The sequence below is a fragment of the Oratosquilla oratoria genome, chromosome 26 (assembly GCF_046742065.1).
Source record: "Oratosquilla oratoria isolate Oo_2021 chromosome 26, ASM4674206v1, whole genome shotgun sequence".
NCBI classification, from domain to species: domain Eukaryota; kingdom Metazoa; phylum Arthropoda; class Malacostraca; order Stomatopoda; family Squillidae; genus Oratosquilla; species Oratosquilla oratoria.
Window position 1 is genome coordinate 4,377,842 of NC_134802.1, and position 23,267 is coordinate 4,401,108.

Sequence of the window (23,267 nt, forward strand, 5' to 3'; positions counted from 1 at the left end):
CATTTACTTCAGGTGAATTTTTAATGATCTTACTTTTTATAGTATTGTTATTTTTGAAAACCAATTTGATGTTGAATTGTTTGAGAATATTAGGCAGACCAACTAATTTCTCACTGTAAGGAAGAACCAAAAGGTTCTTTTTGTCAAATACTTTTCTTTCGTGTGAGGTGTTATGGAAAGTTTTGTAAGCCATTTTATGAGAAGTGTCTACTAAGTGTTTTGGATATCTTGTGTAGTTCTTTAGCTAGAATGGTGGATCCCTCCCATTCTAGTTAAAGGACTACACAAGAAACAACGGAAAATAATTTAATCACTTTACATTGCCAACCACAAAAACACAAACAAGAGAACTGGTGACTTAAAATGGACAAAATCTACCGTGACACTTACCCTCCAAGAATGACTTCCCAGACCACCCGACTCTACGTAGATACTTTTTTCCCACTTCTGCCTACCCTTTCCAGCTTTCTTCCTTTTACTTTGACGTTCCTTCTTATGCCATGCTACCATACTTTATTTCACATGCTACCAATTCACATATCGTCCATTATCTCTACATTGTTCCTTCACCACTTAAATATTATCCTTACTATTCTCTTCTTTCTATCATGATTATTATTCTCTTAATATCACTATTTATTTTCAACATTATTATTATCATTACTATTATTATTATTATTATTATCATTATCATTATTATTATTACTATTATCATTATCATTGTTATTTTTAATATAAAAAAATTCATTATCATCATTATTATTATTAAATATTTAAATATTCGTTTTTATTATCATTGTTTTATAATCATTATCATTGTTACAATTACTACTAATATTTATATTTTCTTTGTTATGATTAGTGTTGTCATCATATTTACTTGTTAAACTTAATCTTTATTATTACACTAGCCAATATGAATATGAAATGTTCACACTTGTCACCAACTATGGAAACACGGGGAGGTAGTGAGGTCCACCCCATGTATAAAACACCCACAGCCTGTTTGTACACCATTCCTTTGAAAAAGCACACCTGCGAAACTAGTCAGGAATAAACTCAAGACTAAGACTCCTATGTTTCCTACTCCTATATATATATTTATTTATATGCACATATATATATATATGTATATGTATATTTATATATGTATATATATATCTATATATATGTATATATATATTTACATATATGTATATGTATATATATATATATATATATATATATATATATATATATATATATATGCAATAAAAACACTAGGAGCGTGTGTTCACAAATGCGTAAATAACCACTAGGAAAAAGTAAACTAACGAAGCAGAGCGCTTTCGTGTAATTACATCTTCAGTGCAGATACAAAGAAGGAATTATAAGATGAAGAAACAAGGTACAGAATATATGACATAGTGAAGAGGGCATTCGGAGAGGTAGGGAAGAAGTACACGTGACGGACGTATGGGCCGTCCTGGTAGCCAACAAGTATGGGACGTTTGGGCCGTCCTGGTAACCAACAGGTATGGGACAACTGCTCATAATTTATATTACAATTCAAACAATTTTGAAATTTCATGAGAAATAAAACTATCTAATTTGTACAAACCTTGATGAAGATTAACATTTATCCCCTTACTAGATTTGATCAAACTGCATTCAATTAAATTTCTTTCTGTTATGTTGTTGTTGTATGTGATGACTTTAGCGTTATCCCAGTCAACTGGGTGGTTAAAATGGTTCATGTGGTTGAATATACCGCTAGATTGGTTTCCCTCTCTAACGTATTTCTTATGTTGATTGATTCGTGTTGTGAGTGTTTTAGCAGTCTGACCAACATAAAACTGATTACATGATTTGCAAGGTATTTTGTACACACACCCTTTATTACTATTGACAGAATTATTTATGAGCAGTTGTCTTACAGTGTTCTTGTTATTGAAAACTACATTAATGTTAAATTTACGTAACATATTTGGAATATTTTGCAGGTTCTCTTGGTACGGTAAAATTAGCAAGTTATTCATATTGAAAGTTTGAGTTGACCTAAGGTTGTAAAATGTCCTTTTAGCACGATTGTAAGCTTTATCAAGAACATGTGTGGGGTATTGTAGCTTAGTACCAATGTCGTAAATACATCCTATTTCATCATCGATGTACTCTGGGCTGCAAATGCGTAGGGCCCTGAGATACATCGACGAGAAAACAGATACCTTCACGCCATCAGGGTGTGAGGAATAATAGTGTATATATAAACTGCTTCGTTAGTTTACTTTTTCCTAGTGGTTATTTACGCATTTGTGAACACACGCTCCTAGTGTTTTTATTGCATTATGGATACCACACGATTCTTCGAGAACTTTACTCACCTGAACCCTGGACTTGCTCCTTATGTACACGACTTTTCCTGGTCATTGGTTGAAGCCCACAAGCTGCGACTACGTCTACAGTTTCTACAAAACTGCATGAAAGAACAAGTATTACCCAAGTCGGTCTTACCCCAACGGCTTGTGAAGATGTCTGATCGTCCATTTGATGATTTTCAGCGCATCATTCTTAAGAAACGAATCGACATTGCCAAATTAGAAGTCAAAGAAGCCTTTAGGATCAAGCGTATTAGTTTGCATAAATTCCAGTGTTGTGTATCATCTGATGTCAAATATGTGCTTTTGGACTATTGTTATGGAAAAATGAGGATGGAGTGTGAGTACTTGTCAAGGAAGTTAAACATGAAATTACTAGCCCTCATTAATGACAGTGACTGGACCAAACATGCTAACCCAGATTTCGTGGTTAACTTGTCATCTAAGCCACTCACCAAGGTTCAATCCACAGCATTAGGATTTGGGCTCAGCTTTGCCAATAATCCTAATCCATCTAACATCATTAACATTGGTAAAGCTTTTTGTAATTTAAAATGTGATAAAGATCTGCCTATAGATGATATTAATATATGTAAAGGTATTGTTTATGGTGCTTTAGCTAATCAGGTACCTCCCAGCTGTGTGTGTGTGTGTGTGTGTGTGTGTGTGTGTGTGTGTGTGTGTGTGTGTGTGTGTGTGTGTGTGTGTGTGTGTGTGTGTGTGTGTGTGTGTGTGTGTGTGAGTATATGTGTATATATATATATATATATATATATATATATATATATATATATATACATATGTGTATAAGGATATAGAGCGAATCACAAAAAGAACTCTAGACAAATGGTACTTGGACAAAAACCACCATGACAAAAGCCACCCAGACAAAATCCCACAGGACATTAACGCCAAAAACCTGATTAAAATTTACTGTAAGTCCTTCTTCTCCACAGCCTACAAAGAAGATGAAAGGGTTATGCAACAAATTATTAAAAGAAATATTAAACCAAAAGAAGAAAACTCTAAAGTACAACTGATTATATATTATCAAAATAAAAAGACATCTCAACTGCTACTAAAGAATAATATAAGAGAAAGTAAAAGTGACCTTCAGAGAACTCACGTCATATATAGGTACACATGTAAACTTGGGAACTGTGCATCCCAACATTCAAACTATATTGGCATGACAACAATGAAGCTCTCACGCCGGTTATCATACAACCTCTTTTCAGGAGCTCCCAAAAACCACCATCATTCTGCTCACAAAAGAAATTTAAAAAGAGAAACTCTAATAGAAAACACAGAAGTGCTGGCAACAAACCAAGACCATAGAAGACTACCTATCCTCGAGGCTCTCTTTATTAAAGAAACATCTCCCAATCTTAATATACAAACTAGGGATTTAGAGGCCCTCCCTAGCGTAAGGAGATCTCAGCTCCCTGAAAGAAGGCACAATACTGATGACGTCACACAACAGCCGACCAATCAGGAAGTAGAATAGTTCGGGAGTCCCAGTCCAGCCCACTAGCCAATCAGAAGCCTCAAAAATGAAATATCAGACCAACACTAATAGTATATAAACACAAAAATTCAATCAGATATTCACACTCTAGCCACTGATGAAGCACTAAGTAGTGTGAAAACGCGTTCTGGCCAGTTTTTCACTTTGGTAAAGCCATGCCCGAAGTAACTTACAAAACAATGCCATATGGTGACATTATAAGACAACTTCCCGTGGAAGGGAAAAAGATTCTCAGAGAAAGAGAAAAGGTAGATAAAAAACTCTGCAATAATAATCTTGCCATTATATATATATATATATATATATATATATATATATATATATATATATATATATATATATACGTATATGTATATGTATACGTATATATATATATATATATATATATGTATATATATATATATCATATATATATATATATATATATACATGTATGTATATACATGTATGTATATACATGTATGTATATACATGTATGTATATACATATGTACATACATATGTACATACATATATATACATATATATATATATCCATATATACATATATATATACATATATGTATATATATGTGTATATATATAAATTTATATATTTATATGTATATATATATACTGTATATATATACATATATATATATATATATATATGTATATGTATATATATCTACATATATATATATTTATATATATATGTATATATATATATATATATATATATATATATATGTATATGTATATGTATATGTATATGTATATGTTCTCCATCATCCAAATTATATATATGCGCGTGCATGTGTGTGTGTGTGTGTGTGTGTGTGTGTGTGTGTGTGTGTGTGTGTGTGTGTGTGTGTGTGTGTGTGTGTGTGTGTGTGTGTGTGTGTGTGTGTGTGTGTGTGTACACAGACATGATACAATTGAATAGGCACCAAAAGAAATCGTTTAGTATATTAACACGGGATTGATACAATTAAAGTGCTTATAAATGGTCATAATGTGAATAACTAATACTTGGTTGATATTCCCTTTGCTTTTTTCAATGCAAAAATCCTTCTAGGTATGCTATTGATTAGTTCACGAATAACATCTTTAGGGATTTCTTGCCATGTTTCTCGTAGTAATCTTAAGAGTTAAGAATTTGAAGATGGCTTCCCTATTCTTTTTGCGAAGTTGTCGATCGAATGTGCTGCAGATGTGTTCCATAGGGTTCATATCCGGGGACTGACTTGGCTATGAAATTTTCCTGATCCTATTTTGGCTCAACCAATTTTGTGTTTCTTGAGCAGTGTGACAAGAATGTCCATCTTCCATAATTAGGAAGATATTTTTTACTCATTCTACTTCTGGAGGTTATTGGAATGAGTCGTTATTTTAATATAGAAAAATATTTGCCTGATTTGATGTTTCCTTGACACTCCACAAATTCTGATTGACATTCACTCCAAATTGCACCCCACACTATTATTGAAATGCCCTCATGTTTCTCTGTTGGCTGCAGTCTTTTGAAGTCAAACTCTTGAATACAGAGTCTCTGGACCCACACTCTTCCACTGTCTTTAAATAATGCGAAGCGTGACTCATCAGAAAAAATTACACTGTTCCAAAAGGCCACAGGTCTCTCCACCATCTCAACAGCCCAATTCTTCTGCGCTTGATATTGGCTGGACGAAGGAGCAGTTTCCTTCTTGCTCTGCCATAGTAACCCAGCTTGTGAAGATGTCAGGTATGACAACGACGAAAGTCCAAAAAGGAAACGCACCAGCTTAACCACGAAGCTACGAGTGATGTTAGTTCTTCGTAAAAACTAAGTACGGACGGCAGTTAACAGTCGACTAAATTCCTCGGGAGTAGATTAATTCCCAGGTTGAAGAATTTTAGATATCCTTACTTATAAGGGGGGAAATATCCTGTTGCATAGATATAGAAAAGTAAGAATCAATTAAACTGCGACCCGCACCCTAATGTCTGCACACCAGACAATATAATGAAATTAGAAACAAAATATTATAATAATGCTAGTTATTTGTTTTCTCACCGTTTAGGGAAGTATTATTCAAAGTGTTGAAATGAACACATTTTCTATTTGTAACATATATCCGGACGCAATTGCTATGAAAAATCATACGAATTACATAACAACCTTTTTCCTCTTAGCGATGAGTGCATTAGCAACCGTGGACGGAAAAGAGACGAAATTGACATTTAATCGAATAGTGGTTTACACTCGGAGAAATGCAGCCGAAAAATTCAGGCCCGCTCAGTTCGACGTGTGCTTACTTCATCACCTTGGTCTCGGCGATGACTTTGGCCGAGTTACATGCTGGCAGCACGGAAACAAAGTTTTCATAGACCGTCCAGAAACAAAGTCTAGTGACAAGAACATGTCAGAAGAATATAGGATACAGGTGAGTACATTTTCACACACAGAATTTAGAAAAAACGTAGTCGTATAAATAATGTAATTTAAGTATACAGCTTTACAATTAAATATGACGGGGTTAGAATAAAAGCCATCTCATCCATTCTATGTCGATGTGTCTAAAGTACTTACCAGATGATTTTTATTCAGTAAAAGGTTAGGTGGGATAAACATTTATTTCATATTGTTTGTACACATATGTTGATGAAAATCTAAGACATTTTTGTCCCGGACAATTGCGTTTCTTACAATTGCGTACCAGGACAATTGGGTACCTGGACAATTGCGTACCGGGACAATTGGCTACTTGGACAATTGCGTACCAGATAATTGCATAACTAGTTAATTGCAAATAATTATAAGGATTAAGGGATTTAGATATTCAATACATTAATGTTTAAAGGCCCGAATATTTGTGTGCCTGGATGAGTGTGTATTTGCGTCAACCAGGTAATGTTTAGAAATTAAAAAGGAATAAAAGAGTCAAAAGTATTTCAGTTTTTATATTTCAATAGAATATACCGATAGTAATATTACTGAAATATATGAACATTATTCATTAACAATTTGGTTATTTAGACAGAAGTATAGAGTAAAATTATGCACAAAAAATAATATAGTTCAAATAATATCAAAAATTGTGAATGTCATGTGCTATCCCTTTAAAAAATCTTTTTATCAGGATCACCAAAATTATTTCTCTGATTTTTTTTTTTTTTCAAAATGTTAAATGAAGGAGAGTGATGGGAGGTTATACGGCAGGAATACCACAGAAGACGCAAGATGGACAGCTGTGTGCTACAATGGAAATTTCTGCAGGATCGCTTGGAAGGAAAGGTTTTTCTTATATCAGCTCCAAAACGACTAAAAAATTAAAACAACCCATTTAGTAAATGTGCTAAGGTTTATTTATAGGAGGCGTGTGACAACTTAGAAAACAAAATAGAGAAATTACGTGATTATAGAATTGGAGTGAAATGACCACATTTAGTTACAAAATAGAAAACGCTCCTTTTGCTGGAACAAACAAAGTGTTAGTAACAATTGTTCATATATGTTTCAAAGTGTTATTATATTAGTGCATTTAAAAGATATATGCAAATTTAAATACTTTTGAATTTTATTAATTTGTTATTTTTGAATTCTACCTGGTTTACACAAATACACATTTCAAGCTGAAGAAGAAAAGTTTAGGTATCACTTTCATAAGAAAAACAAGAAATACTCAATAACGTATTGGAGCTGCGTAGAGAAATCTTGCAAAATAAGAATTCATACAATGAATGATGAAGTAACAACTCATTCATGAACATGATCATGGATCCCCTTCCACTAAAGTTCGAGCCCAAGAAGCTATTTCCCTGTTCAAAAATACTTCGATTTCAGAATACGAAATAACCAGAAGTGTTGTTGGAGTAATTCTTTGTAAGGAAGATGAATTTTGAATTGTCTGCATGCCATCTTTTTCATCAATGAGATAAAATGTGCATCAATACAGAAAGCACAAAACGCTGTTTGAACTATATTAAAGTTGTTATATATATATATATATATATATATATATATATATATATATATATATATATATATATAATTGAATAGACAGAGAAATCATTTAATTTATTAAACAAGCAATTGATACAATTAAAGTGAATATTCAAATGAAGGAATGTGTAATGTCTTAAACAATTATTTTAGCTCGGTATTCGTAAACGAAACACCTCATAGTGAACTCCAAACTGAAACCTGTGAAAAGTCTAGGGTAAACTTACTCACTACGGTAAATATAACAAAAGAAAAAATTAAAAGGTGTATAGAGAAACTCAAAGTTAATAAAACACCAGGGCCTGACGGTTGGCATCCAAGAATCTTAAAGGAAATTAAAAATGAGATTGTTGTTCCATAAGAAATTATTTTCAAGAAATCCATCATATCCGGAGATGTCCCAAGAGAATGGAAGCTAGCTAACGTTACTCCCATATTCGAAAAAGGTGACAAAAAGAAGCCAAATAACTACAGGCCTATAAGTTTGACTTCAATCGTAGGAAAAATAATGGCAACTATCATCAGAGATGCTATCGAACATAATTTAGAAAGTAACCGTTTGATAAATGATAGCCAGCATGGTTTCAGACGGAAACATTCTTGCGTGACTAACTTACTCGAATTCTACAACACAGTTATCTCGAATTTTGACAAAAGAAACAATATAGATTTAATATATCTAGACTATGGAAAAGCTTTTGATACCGTCCCCCACGAAAGACTACTTACTAAATTAGCTTCACACGGAATAAGTGGTAGCCTATTAGGTTGGACTAGTAATTGGTTGAATGATCGAAAACAGAGAGTTGTTTTGAATGGAAAATCTTCTAGATGGAAAATTGTTACAAGTGGAGTACCTCAGGGTTCCGTTCTTAGGCCACTTCTATTCATAGTATATATAAATGATATAGACCATGGACTAAAATCTACTGTTTCCAAATTTGCTGATTATACAAAACTATGCGGAATGGCAAATGATCACTTAAACCAATTAGATATTCAAGAAGATTTAGATAAATTACAACATTGGTCTGAAAAGTGGCTAATGAAATTTAACACAAGTAAATGCAAGGTAATGCACATAGGTAAAAATAACAGTAAGTACGATTACAAGTTATTTGGAAATTTGTTAACAAAAGTGAATAGTGAAAAAGATCTCGGCGTAATTATCAGTAACGACCTCAAATCATCCAAGCAGTGTATTTCAGCCTCTGAGAAAGCAAATAAGATTCTAGGACTGATTGCGCGATCTTTTGATTTCAAAAGTCCATCACTCATTAACAAGCTATATAAATCGTTAGTTCGTCCACATTTGGAATATGCTGTTTCCGTATGGTCACCGAATCTCATTAAAGACATTGACAGACTGGAAAAAGTACAACGGCGAGCCACAAAACTGATTCCAAATATCAAAAATAAATCATACGAAAATCGACTAAAACATATGAATCTCTTTTCCCTAAAAAAAAGCGTAGACTCAGAAGTGACTTCATACAGATCTTTAAAATTCTAAAGGGAATTGACAACATCAAAAGTGACAAAATTTTCACATTGAATGAGAATCAGACAAGAAACAATGGTCTCAAACTGACCGGAAATAGAGTCAATTTGGAAGTAGGTAGAAACAACTTTGCCAACCGTGTAGTTAATGAATGGAATAAACTTCCTGTACAGGTAGTGCAATGTAGTTCAGTTCGAAGCTTTAAGAATCATTTAGATGCTGTAATGATTATGATTTATTTTACATTATTTGTTTTTGTTTTATTATCATTTGTCTGTTTGATTTTCATTTATCATTAGTTATATGTCAATTTATTATTATTTACTTTTTACCTCTTTGTTTATTATTTAACTATACCTATGCATTTATTCATGAATTTTATTTGTTATTTACATTATTATAGTTCTTACTTATCATTTTATCATTATTATGATTTTTTCTCGCATCCGACCTAGATATGGACCAAAAGGTCTCCTGTCGGCCTGATCCGCCTTTGTAATCCTTTGTATTTATAAATGGTCACAATGGGAATTACTAATACTTGGTTAACATTCTTTTTTCAATGCAAGGACCCTTCTAGGCATGCTAGTGATTAGTTCACAAATATCATCTTGAGAGATTTCTTGCCATGTTTCCCGTAGTAATCCTAAGAAATCAGGCTTTGAAAATGGCTTCCTTTCCTTTTTGCGAAGTTGTCGGTCTAATATGTTCCAGATGTGTTCAATAGGGTTCATATCCGGGGACTGACTTGGCCATGGAAGTTTCCTGATCCCATTTTGGCTCAACCAATTTTGTGTTGCTTGAGTAGTGTGACAAGGAGTTCAATTTTCCATAAATACGAAGACATTTTTACTCATTCTACCACTGAAGAATATTGGAATGAGTCCTTCCTTTAATATAGAAATATATTTGCATGAATTGATTTTTCCTTGGCACTCCACAAGCTCTAATCGACCATCACTCCAAATTGCACTCCACACCATTATTGAAATGCCCTCATGTTTCACTGTTGACTGCAGTCTTTTGAGATCAAAATCTTGACTACAGAGTCTCCAGAGCCACACTCTTCCACTGTCTGCCTTGAGTAGTTTGATCACGAATGACAGTTAACTTTTCCCTTCTGAAATATTTGAAACGTCCTTTAAAGAACATCTCCATCTTCAAGACTGCATTTCTTAGGATACCAACATCCAATCCAGGGCTTGCTGATTCTCTGTAATTCTTCAACTATGTAAGACAAAGAAACTCATTTTTCTCCAGGTCTGCAGCAAACAATGCAAAATTTCTCTCAAATAACAGTATTTCCCCTAAAAGGAAAAAAAACAGTATTTCCCTTTCCTTGCAATTTCCAGTTAAGAGCTCAGTGAACTATGTGTGATTCAAACCTTTGCTATCTTTTTAATTTACCATTTTCATTACTAATACCACAATTTTATTTCATTTTGGAGTAAAGACTATGCACAAAGAGCCTCTTGATGAGCGATGCAATTGATATCACCTCACAAAGGAACACAAAGGAAGAACAAGCAACAGCAGGCCTACTGGCCCTAACGAGGCTGTTTGTGTTTACTAAACTAAGCTACATTTAAGAAAACAGGACAGAAGATGAACTGACACTACTGTTATCACTATCCTATCCAATTGCAATTAATGCCGAATTGTCAGATTTTTTTATTGCAAGGAATAATTTTTTATTTGCTGATTAGATTCCAAGCATTTATCTAGGCGATTTTAAATGTTGTTATTGTGTTACTTTCAACGACAGTGGAAGGTAACGAATTCCACACATTAACAACCCGGTTAAAAAAGAAGTGCTTACTTTCATTCGAAGATAATCTTTTGCCAATTTCTTTAAAATCGTAATGTCTTCTTGTATTTGATTGGTCTAATAAGAAGTAATATTCGACATTGATGTTGTTAAAGCATTTGAACATTTTAAAAACCTCAATCAAATCTACTCGCATTCTTCTTTTTGACAGTGAGAATAAATTTAGGCTTTTAAGTATTTCTTCATACGGCAGATTTTTCAGCCTTGGTATCATTTTAGTCATTCTCCGTTGCACACTTTCTAGTTTACTAATATCTTTCTGGTAGTATGGGGACCAAAATTGTACACAGTATTCGAGATGGGACGGACCAAGGAATTATAGAGGTTTAGCAATATTTTTTTTTCTTATTTATTTTCGAAGACTCTTCCGATGAAGCCAACCAATTTATTTGCTGATTTGTTCTGAGCAATGTTCACTTGGCTTCAAGTCATTTAATATCAAAACTCTTAGATCTTTTTCTTTGGTTACTGAATCCAGTATTTCGGCATTCATTTGGTATTGGATGTGATCGTTTTTACTTCCAATGTGCATGACTTTACATTTGTTAATGTTAAATTTTATTTGCCACTTGCTTGCCCAGCATGATAATCTGTCTAGATCGGATCGCAGAGTTTCTTTCTCTTTGGTGGTTGTTACTTTACCTGTAATTTTTGTGTCATCAGCAAATTTTGATACTTTGCAGAGGAGGCCGTCGTCTAGATCATTTACATATATTAAGAACAAAATGGGTCCCAAAACTGATCCTTGTGGTACGCCACACTTAGCGTCGAGCCAGCTAGATGAGGTCCCGTTAATAACAACTCTCTGTTTTCGCTCATAGAGCCAATCTTTTATCCAGTTGTGGATACTGCCGGAAGTATTGTGCGTTTTTAATTTGTCGAGCAATCGTTTATGGGGAATTTTATCGAATGCCTTCTGAAAATCTAGATAAATTATATCAACAAATTCCTCGTATTTGTTAAAGACGTCATAAAAGAAGTCGAGGAGATTAGTTAAACATGAGCGTTTGCTAAGGAAGCCATGTTGCGAATCTTTCATAGTTTTTTCTTTCTTCTAAAAATTTCACTACACTGTCGCGGATGATGGTCTCTAGCAGTTTACACACAATCGATATCAGGCTAATCGGTCTGTAGTTGCCTGGTTGTGATTTGTCCCCTTTCTTGAATGTTGGTGTTACGTAAGCACATTTCCAATCTGATGGGACTTTACCAAGTGATAAAGACTTGTTGAAAAGGATGCACAAGGGTCTCATTAGATTTTTTATTTCTCGCAGAATTCTAGGTGAAATTTTGTCAGGTCCCGGGACTTTATTTATTTTGAGCTTATCAATCACTTGTACGACATTACCTTCGGTAATTATGGGTTGATTTAAAACGTTTTGAGACATTCTATGATTTGGTGACTGATACACTGAGCAATCCTCATCGGTGAAGACGGATGCAAACATTTTATTAAGGATAGAGGCCATCTCATTTTCATCATCCGTATGTTTACCTTCATCGTCATTTAGTGATCCAATGCTGCAGGTAAGCATTTTCTTCTTATTTGCATAACTATAGAATCCTTTAGGGTTCGATTTGCTTGCCTCAGCAATATACTCTTTAAGATTTTTCTTACTACGCATTATCAGTGTTTTGGTTTCGCGGCGAATTATGTCTAATGTTAGTTTATCGTCTTGGCTTTTAGTTGATAAATACTTTTTGTACGCACGCCTTTTACGAGAGATTGTTACTAATTTCCCTATTCCTCACTTTGGATTATTTGTTACCGGACGTCCCTTACGATAGGGAACACAGAGATTTACAGCATTGTTAAGCTCCGTGGTGAAGTTTTCCCACTCTTTATCAATATCAATCTCGTTCAAAGTTGTGCTCCAGTCTGAGTTTTCTAGTAATGATCGGAGTCTATTAAAATTGGCTTTACGGAAGTCGGGTACTTTTTCTTTGCTGATCTTAGCTTTTCTTTTAATAGATAAACAAAGCCTTTATCTTTCCTATCATGTTTGGTGTCCCATCAGTTGTAATATATTATATGGTTGGTATTATTTCATTTGCCTCAGAGGTGTCAAGTCAAAGAGCTCTTCTTAAGACCGATCAAAATTCACGTACCGACAGAGAGGTGCAGGTTGCGCTGTATGAGTAATATCACATGAATTATCACAAGCAATAGAAAAACTTGGGGAAGAATTAACTTTTTCTGTTTGCTTATTGGTTATGTCTTTTTCCAGTTTCATTGTTCTTTCTTGCACAATCTCTACAGACAATTACACAGTTCGTAGTTTCTTCACTATTTCACCACTGTTTCTGAAGTCATTGAAGATATGTTTTGATGCCATAATAAAATAATCTTTAATATATTCACCGTCTGTGAAAGGCTTTCCTTTCTTTATCATTCTATGGCTAATAACAAAACTGGTAGCATTTGTGCTACTAGACGATTTCAATAAATGTGCGAACACGTTTTGCCTCGATGTTATATTACACTTCAGTTTCTACGCCGTTTTTTTTTGTTTTTTGTTTTTTTTTCCTGGCATTTCAATATTGCACTTTTTATTATTGGACAGCATAGACTTCCTGTACAGTTCTGTAAGGATAGATGAGAATCTGTTCAGTCCCTTTTAATTTCTCTATAGTCATCTGTTATTTTTCTGTTTTTAGCAGCCATTATTCTATTCTTATTTTTCTACGTCTTCTATAGTGTATGAACTGTGTGATGATATAAGACATAGGTGTACATACTTTGAGCTGTAAGTAGTGACTGATAGTCCGGCCCTGCACTTGAGAAGTAGTGAGGACTCAGAAAACGAACAGGAACGGTACAAGATAAAACTCACCTAACCGTTCTCTCTCTCTCTCATTGACCCTGTCACTGCGGTATATGGATTTCCGCATATTCTCAAGAAATGTCATTTAGACACACACACAAAAAGTAAAACAGACCTCTCTATACAAAGATTCAGCCTCTGAGAGAACAAATGAGATTCTAGTACTAATTGCGCAATCTTTTGACTTCAAAAGTACATCTCTCAATAACAAGCTATATTCGTCCAAATTTGGAATATGCTACTTCCGTATAGTCACCAAATTTCATTAAAGACATTGACAGATTGGAAAAGGTACAACGGCGGGCCACAAAACTGATTCCAAATATCAAAAATAAATCATACGAAAATCGACTAAAACATATGAATCTGTTTTCCCTAAAAAAGCGTAGCCTCAAAAATGACTTGATACAGGTCTTTAAGATTCTAAAGGGAATTGGCAACATCAAAAGTGACAAAATTTTCACACTGAATGAGAATCCGACAAGAAATAATGGTCTCAAACTGCCAGGAAATATATTTAATTTGGAAGTGAGTAGAAACAGCTTCGCCAGCCGTGTAGTTAATGAATGGAATAAACTTCCTGCAGAAGTAGTGCATATATGTATATATATATATATATATGTATATGCATGTGTATATGTATATGTATATGTATATATATACATACATATCTATGTTGGAAGGAGGCCATTTTGAATACAGGCTTTGTTGAAGTCTACAGCAGTAGTAGCATTGTTCAACTTGTAAGAAGTACTCTCGATATTTACATATACAGTATATATATATATATATATATATATATATTTATATGTATATATATATACATATGTATATATATATATATATGTTTGTATATATATATGTATATACATATATATATACATACATACATATATACATATATATATGCATATATATATATGCACATATATATATATTATATACATATATCATGTACATATAATATATATATATATATATATATATATATATATATATATATATATATGAAACTTGTTAACCCACTGTCGGAGAAAAAAAATCAGAAATACTAATTAATTATCTGTATATTTCGACCACTGACTGTGGTCCTCTTCATTCTGCTGAAAAGGACCACAGTCAGTTGTCGAAATATACAGATAATTAGTATTTCTGATTTCTTTTCTCCGACAGTGGGTTAACAAGTTTCATTTTACCAATGTGCTATTCATTACGCTGTGCTATATATATATATATATATATTTATATATGTATGAATTTATGTATATATATATGTATGTATATATATACATATATATATAAATATATATATACATATGTATAAATATATGTATATATATACAAATATATATATATATATATATATATGTGTATATATATACATATATATATACATGTGTATATATATATATATAAATATATATGTTTGTATATGTATATATATATATATATATATGTTTGTATATATACATATATATTCATATATATATGCATATATATATGCATATATATATGTATGCACATATATATATATATATATATATATATATATATATATATATTATATACATATATCATATACATATATACAGGGGTTGGGCAAAATAATGGAAACCCCTAACATTTTGGCATCATAATCTTTTAACATGTTTTAAACAATCAAAACTTGACATATTTTAATGTTTTTTTGTATATGTTACGGGCTGGCTGGTTAGTGAAGAGACGTTACGTATAACGTCTAAGTGCTTAAGAACCAGCTCACTTCTAGAAGCCACTGTAGGACTGAACTATCTGGTCAGGGCCTAGATAATTCGTAAGACTAGAAGTAAAGGTAACAAAGAAGATTCCAGGAAAGGAATATTAAACTAGCGATAAAACTAGTAAACGAAATTATTAATATGGAAAATATTTACAGGCAATCAACACAAAAGAGAATGGGCAGTAGGGTCAATGGGACCGTTACATGATTATAAGGATATGGAAATTATCGTTCAAATAAGAAACACAAGATAAGTATACAATATGGTACTATCTAAGTACAAAGAGATCAGGAACATGCATCAGAATAAGTAATAAGTACAAATATAAGTATAAAGTAATGCAATGTATATCAGACACGTAATGTAGGCAAAAAGGGTGATCACTTCACACCAATCGTCTCATGAGTCTAAACTTCCAGTTTTTATCAAGAGATAAGATATGCGAGAAAATGACGAGGAGTGAGCGATTTCCACCGCTTATATACCATTGGACCGGAAGCGGAATACTTCCGGGTGAGTGTTCGGGAGAGCGAAAGGAGGGGAGGAGGGTAAGTTAACACACGTCAACATGGGTAGTTTTAGGACCCTCGACTCGCTTGAACAATCTACTTATTTAGTAACTGTCAAATCTGTGCGCTCCGAACTATTCAGGATTTCGCTTGTCTGTTTGTTCTACAAGAGTGCGCACCTCTCTCCGCACGTAGGCAAGATTACATATAGTGGACGGGCGTTACTGCTTAACATTGTTACAATACATACATAGACAAGAAATATGAACATAGTTATGTAATACAAAGGAACACAATTCTATAACATAATTACACATATGACGTAATATCTAATATTACGTTACACCTCCACCGTTTGGGAAAGCTTTTCACTTTCTGTTGAAAAGCTATGTTCTAGAAAGGACGTCGGCTAAAACATTAAAGACGCCTTTTATATGATGAATTGTTAGATTAAAGGGTTGGAGAAATAAACTCCAACGTGTAAGTCTCGGATTCTTGTTTTCATAGTCTGTAGGAACTTTAAGGGGTTGTGATCCGAATATACTTGAATGGTAGTTGAGGAACCCAGGTAGACTTCGAAGTGGATAAGGGCCTGGACCAAAGCGAGCGTCTCCTTCTCAATTGTTGAGTAGTTCTTCTGCGCAGGGGACAGCTTCTTGCTGTAGTAGGCGATAGCGTGAAGAACTTCATTGTGTTCTTGCAAGAGGGCGGCACCGATACCGGTGTCGCTGGCGTCGACTTGCAGAAGAAAGGATCGTTGGAAATCGAGTGCCCTTAGAACTGGTGCGTTAGTGAGAAGGGACTTCAGGTTTTTGAAGGCCGTCTCACAGGTAGGTGTCCACACGAAGTCGTGGTCTTTTCTCAACAGGTCAGTCAATGGTTCTGCTACATCTTGTTTCTCAGATAAGTGTCCTACTTTTATCTGAAGATTTTGTAGTATCTGAGAGTTTTCCAAGGGAATCTCAGGAGGATTAGGCAGGTTATCAGGAGGCTCTTCCGATTCTATTGTGGTAGAGCTGTAAATTGGAATTGGATCTCTGGAATGATAAGGTTTTAAGGTATTTATGTGACAGAGACGGGAACTCTTTCTTCTGTCTGGAGTTTTGATTATGTAGTTGAGATCACTGGCTCTGGACAAGACTTCATAGGGTCCTTTGTATTTAGCCTGCAATGGATCTCCTGGTATGGGAAGATAAAGTAACACTTGATCTCCTGGAGAGAAAGTTCTAAGTTTAGAATTTTTATCATACCGACCTTTCATTACTCGTTGAGCATTCGTCAAGTTCTCTCTTGCCAACTTCCAAGCTTCTAACAACTTCTCGGTGACCTGGGACACGTATTTCAAAGAAGGAACAGGTGGTTCTTCTTTCATCCATTGTTCATGAAGTATCTTTAGGGGACCCCGGACTTCATGACCGAAGACTAATTCTGACGGGCTGAATCCAAGGCTTTCTTGAATTGTTGTTCGGGTGGCGAACAACAAAAAGGGGAGTCCGTCTTCCCAATTTCGAGTGTTCTCAGCACAGAAGATTCTTAACATTGTCTTGAGCGTTTGGTGAAAGCGCTCTAGAGCACCTTGTGATTGAGGATGATAGGCGGAGGAAGTTACATGATTTATACCTAGTGTTACAAGAGTTTCTCTAAACTTGTTGGAAAGAAAATTACTTCCTTGATCACTTTGAATGTTCTTGGGAAATCCTACCATAGTGAAATATTTCAACATTTCTCTGATTATGTTTTGAGCTTTAATATTTTTCAAAGGAATTGCTTCTGGAAAACGAGTGCTCATACACATGATTGTGAGAATGTACTGATTTCCTTTACTTGAAGGAGGTAAAGGTCCTACACAGTCAATAAGAACTTTTTTAAATGGCTCTTCCATTACAGGAATGGGATGGAGTGGAGCTTCTACAATTTTCTGGTTGGGCTTACCTACAAGTTGACATGTATGACATGTTTTACAATATTGGGCAACATCTTTGACAACCGTGGGCCAATGGAAATGTTGGGTTATGTTGAACAAGGTCTTTCTTACCCCTAAGTGACCTGCTAAGGGAGTATCATGAGCCAATCTTAGAACATTATTCCTGAAACCAAGAGGGAGGACTATTTGATTCCTTACTTGCCATGGCTGGTCAGCGGTTGCGGTGGATGCTCTCCATTTTCGCATTAGGACTCCGTTTTCTATATAGAAACCTCGTGACATATTTTCAACTTCTTCTGGAGATGAAACAATCTCGTACAAATTTTTAAGAGAATGATCTGACTTCTGTTCTTTGATTAATTCTGCTCTAGATAGAGAAACTGGTGAAGAAGAAGATGGGTCAGTTTGGGAGAATAGGGATTCTAAATTATAGGTCTCCTCTTCAGATTTCTTGTACTGAGATCTGGTTACAGCACAAGCGGGAAACAACTGTAAGTTATCTGAAGGTTCTACTGAGGTCTTAGGGTTATTTGTTATTAAGGGAGAAATGACTTTGCTTCCAGCGATGTCATTGGCCAACAATAAGGATATTCCTACTATGGGAAGAGAGTCTACTACTGCTACTTTAACCATTCCGGTTGTTAAATCAGACCGCAAGAAAACATTATGTAATGGACATTTTACAATTCCTCCAACTCCTTCTATCAATATATCATAACCTGTATATGACTCACCCAGATTCTGCAAGACAGAATTTAAAATCAGACTTTGCTTTGCTCCTGTGTCTCGGAGTATGGAAATAGGATATTGTTGTGAACTACTACTATGAGATATAGTTCCTGAAGATACAAATGGTTTGAAACAAGGATCATGATCTGATGAGGGGGGTTCTACATTACTTGACAATACCGGCTTCTTTGGTAGTTTATCCTGAATAGAGGATTTTGAATCGTCTGATTTTATATTACTTACAAGAGTTGGTGTCTTATTGGAGAATGAGGGTGTCAGTCTCTTTCTGCAATTAGAAATGTGATGGCCAACCTGTTTACAATATGAACAAGTTACAGGGGGATTAGTCTTAAACCTTTCCATTCTTTGCCAAGGTTGGTTTGGAGGATATTGATTGAAATCAGACCTGTAACTGAAATGTGATGGGCTAGACTGATTTTCAAAGCGTTTCTTTGGGGACCAAGGATCAGAGTATTTTGTTGAATCTGGAATATATGACTTTGACTTTTGGGATTCCACTTGTCTTGACTTAGGTTTATGATTTAGTGTGAACTCATCAGCCAATACAGCAGCTTTAGTTAAAGTTTCGGGAACATGATCATCTATAAAAATCCTAAGATCTGTCTCTAAGGTATTCTTAAACTGCTCCAATAAAATCAACTGTTTAAGTCTATCTAAGGTGTCCGTTTCACTAGCCAAACACCACCTATTGAATAACCTCTCTTGTTGAGCCGCATATTCTACGTATGTTAACTGAGGTGTCTTCCTATAATTACGGAATTTCTGTCTATAGGCCTCTGGTATTAGTTCATAAGCTTTTAAAATACAAGCTTTCATATTTTCATACTCGCTTTCTGCTTCTGAAAGAGAAGTATAAATTTGCTGAGCCTTACCCTTAAATTGTGTTTGAATGATTAATGGCCAATTTTCTTTAGGGATTTGTAACTGTTGCGCCAATTTTTCCCACTGAAGAAAGAAAATTTCTGGCTCTCCTTCTGAAAATTTGGGTAAAAGTTTTACATACTTGGAAATATCTATATGACCTTCCTGAACTACGGGTTGTCTATCAACAATCCTAGCTTCTACTTCTGCCTTCTTTAATTCTAACTCTACTTGTTTCACTTTAGCTTCCTCTTCTCTAGCTTTAAATTCTGCCAATTTGATTTTAGTTTCGTCCTCTCTTTCTATTTGTTTCACTTTAGCTTCCTCTTCTCTAGCTCTAAATTCTGCCTCAATTTGCATTTGTTTCAGTTTAGTTTCCTCCTCTTTAGCTACTTGTTTCACCTTAGCTTCCTCTTCTCTAGCTTTAAATTCTGCCTCAATTTGCATTTGTTTTAGTTTAGTTTCCTCCTCTTTAGCTTTAAATTCTGCCTCAATTTGCATTTGTTTCAGTTTAGCTTCCTCCTCAATTTCTACTCTCCTGACCTTTAATTCAATCTCCTTAATCTTAAGTTCGGTTAGTCGTGCCTCTATTTCTAACCTATTTGAAGGAATTTGTATAGCTGTAATCTCTTCTGGAGATAAGATCTCATCTTCGATCAGATTTTCAACGAGTTCCTGAAGTATTTTTTTCTTTCGCAAACTTGTATCAATGTCTACTCCAAAGTGCTTGCCTATTTCTATCAAAGTGTCTTTAGTTTGTTTCTTTAAGAAACTTACCTTGGGATTTTGAACGAATTCTTTAATTATATCATCCATCTCTATAAGAATGTGTTAAATACCTGATCCAATATATCCTTGGCAAGGGTCGCCACTTTGTTACGGGCTGGCTGGTTAGTGAAGAGACGTTACGTATAACGTCTAAGTGCTTAAGAACCAGCTCACTTCTAGAAGCCACTGTAGGACTGAACTATCTGGTCAGGGCCTAGATAATTCGTAAGACTAGAAGTAAAGGTAACAAAGAAGATTCCAGGAAAGGAATATTAAACTAGCGATAAAACTAGTAAACGAAATTATTAATATGGAAAATATTTACAGGCAATCAACACAAAAGAGAATGGGCAGTAGGGTCAATGGGACCGTTACATGATTATAAGGATATGGAAATTATCGTTCAAATAAGAAACACAAGATAAGTATACAATATGGTACTATCTAAGTACAAAGAGATCAGGAACATGCATCAGAATAAGTAATAAGTACAAATATAAGTATAAAGTAATGCAATGTATATCAGACACGTAATGTAGGCAAAAAGGGTGATCACTTCACACCAATCGTCTCATGAGTCTAAACTTCCAGTTTTTATCAAGAGATAAGATATGCGAGAAAATGACGAGGAGTGAGCGATTTCCACCGCTTATATACCATTGGACCGGAAGCGGAATACTTCCGGGTGAGTGTTCGGGAGAGCGAAAGGAGGGGAGGAGGGTAAGTTAACACACGTCAACATGGGTAGTTTTAGGACCCTCGACTCGCTTGAACAATCTACTTATTTAGTAACTGTCAAATCTGTGCGCTCCGAACTATTCAGGATTTCGCTTGTCTGTTTGTTCTACAAGAGTGCGCACCTCTCTCCGCACGTAGGCAAGATTACATATAGTGGACGGGCGTTACTGCTTAACATTGTTACAATACATACATAGACAAGAAATATGAACATAGTTATGTAATACAAAGGAACACAATTCTATAACATAATTACACATATGACGTAATATCTAATATTACGTTACATATATTATTGTTGCTATTTGAAATATTCATCAATTTTTTTTTTTTTTCGGATATTAAAAGAAATTGGTCCGACCCCATAAAAATGCCAGACCTCTCGGACTTTAGAAGAGGCCAAATTGTTGGCGCTCGTATGGCAGGCGCTAGTATAACGAAAACTGCTGAATTGCTTGGTTTCTCAAAAGTATTGACTGCCTTTGAAATAGAAGGAAAAACGTCCTCAGCAAAGCACAGGTCAAAAGTTGAAGTTATCTGAAAGAGACCGTCGGACTCTAAATCGAATTGTTAGAAAGGATCGTAAGACCACGGCATCTAAAATCACTGCAGAGCTCAATGAACACCTACAGAACCCTGTTTCACAAAAAAACTGTTCGTCGGGAGCTACACAAATTTGGATTCCACGGAAGAGCTGCAATTAGAAAACCTTTGCTCTCAAAGACATATGTTTCAAAGCGTTTAGAGTGGTGTAGAAACCGCCAGAATTGGTCCTTCGAGCAGTGGAAAATTTAGATTTTCTCTGACGAATCATTGTTTTCCTTATTTCCGACCTCCGGCCGAGTGTACGTTTGGAGATAGACGAAAGAAGCGTTTCATCCAGACTGCCTTCTCCCAACCGTAAACCATGGCGGGGGTTCTGTGATGATCTGGGGTGCTATTTCTTGGAAATCCGCCGGGCCAATGATTTCCCTTCATGGAAGAATTAACAGCCGAGACAATTTAGGAATTTTGGGCGACCAAGTTCATCCTATGGTTCAAGAACTGTTTCCGGAGGGGAACGCCATCTTTCAAGATGATAATACCCCAATCCATACAGCTAAAATTGTTAAAGAATGGCATGAGAAACATTCTAATGAAGTTTAGGATCTCATCTGGCCACCACAATCCCCAAACCTCAACATTATTGAGTCTTTATGGTCGATTTTAGAGAATCAAGTAGGAAGTCGATTTCCGCCGCCATCATCTCTAAAACAAGTGGAGGGTTTTTTAACTGAAGAATGGGTTAAAATTCCTTTGGAAACAATTCACAATTTGTATGAATCAATACCTCGGAGAATTGAGGCTGTGTGTGTGTGTGTGTGTGTGTGTGTGTGTGTGTGTGTGTGTGTGTGTGTGTGTGTGTGTGTGTGTGTGTGTGTGTATACATACATATATGTATATATATATATATATGTATATATATATATATATATATATGTATATATACGTGTATGTATATGTATATATATACATATATATATATATATATATGTGTTGAGACATTCTGACAGGTTGACGTAAGCGGAATAGGAAACACAGGAGTCTTAGTCTTGAGTTTATTCCAGACTAGTTTCGCAGGTATGCTTTTTCAAAGGAAAAGCATACCTGCGAAACTAGTGAGGAATAAACTCAAGACTAAGACTCCTGTGTTTCCTATTCCGCTTACGTCATATATATATATATATATATTATATATATATATATATATATATATATTCATTGTATATATGGGCAGGAGATTTTCTCTCAAGCATGTATGGTTAAACTTAATGGCAAGATTATTATTGCAGAGTTTTTTATCTGCCTTTTCTCTTTCTCTGAGAATCTTTTTCCCTTCCACGGGAAGTTGTCTTATAATGTCACCATATGACATTGTTTTGTCAGTTACTTTGGGCATGGCTTTACCAAAGTGAAAA

At 34.7% G+C, this 23,267-nt stretch overlaps 1 protein-coding gene across 1 annotated transcript in view; it reads left to right on the plus strand.

Annotated features, from left to right (window-relative positions):
• The first annotated feature begins 1,464 nt into the window (after positions 1 to 1,464).
• LOC143039236 (m7GpppN-mRNA hydrolase NUDT17-like) overlaps positions 1,465 to 23,267 on the plus strand; it is a 149,756-nt gene continuing 127,953 nt past the window's right edge. Inside the window, exons 1-3 of the mRNA XM_076209106.1 lie at positions 1,465 to 1,730; positions 2,442 to 2,886; positions 6,036 to 6,286. Coding sequence (XP_076065221.1) covers positions 1,728 to 1,730; positions 2,442 to 2,886; positions 6,036 to 6,286 — 699 coding nt within the window. The 5' untranslated portion in view covers positions 1,465 to 1,727. The remainder of the gene's footprint in view (positions 1,731 to 2,441; positions 2,887 to 6,035; positions 6,287 to 23,267) is intronic.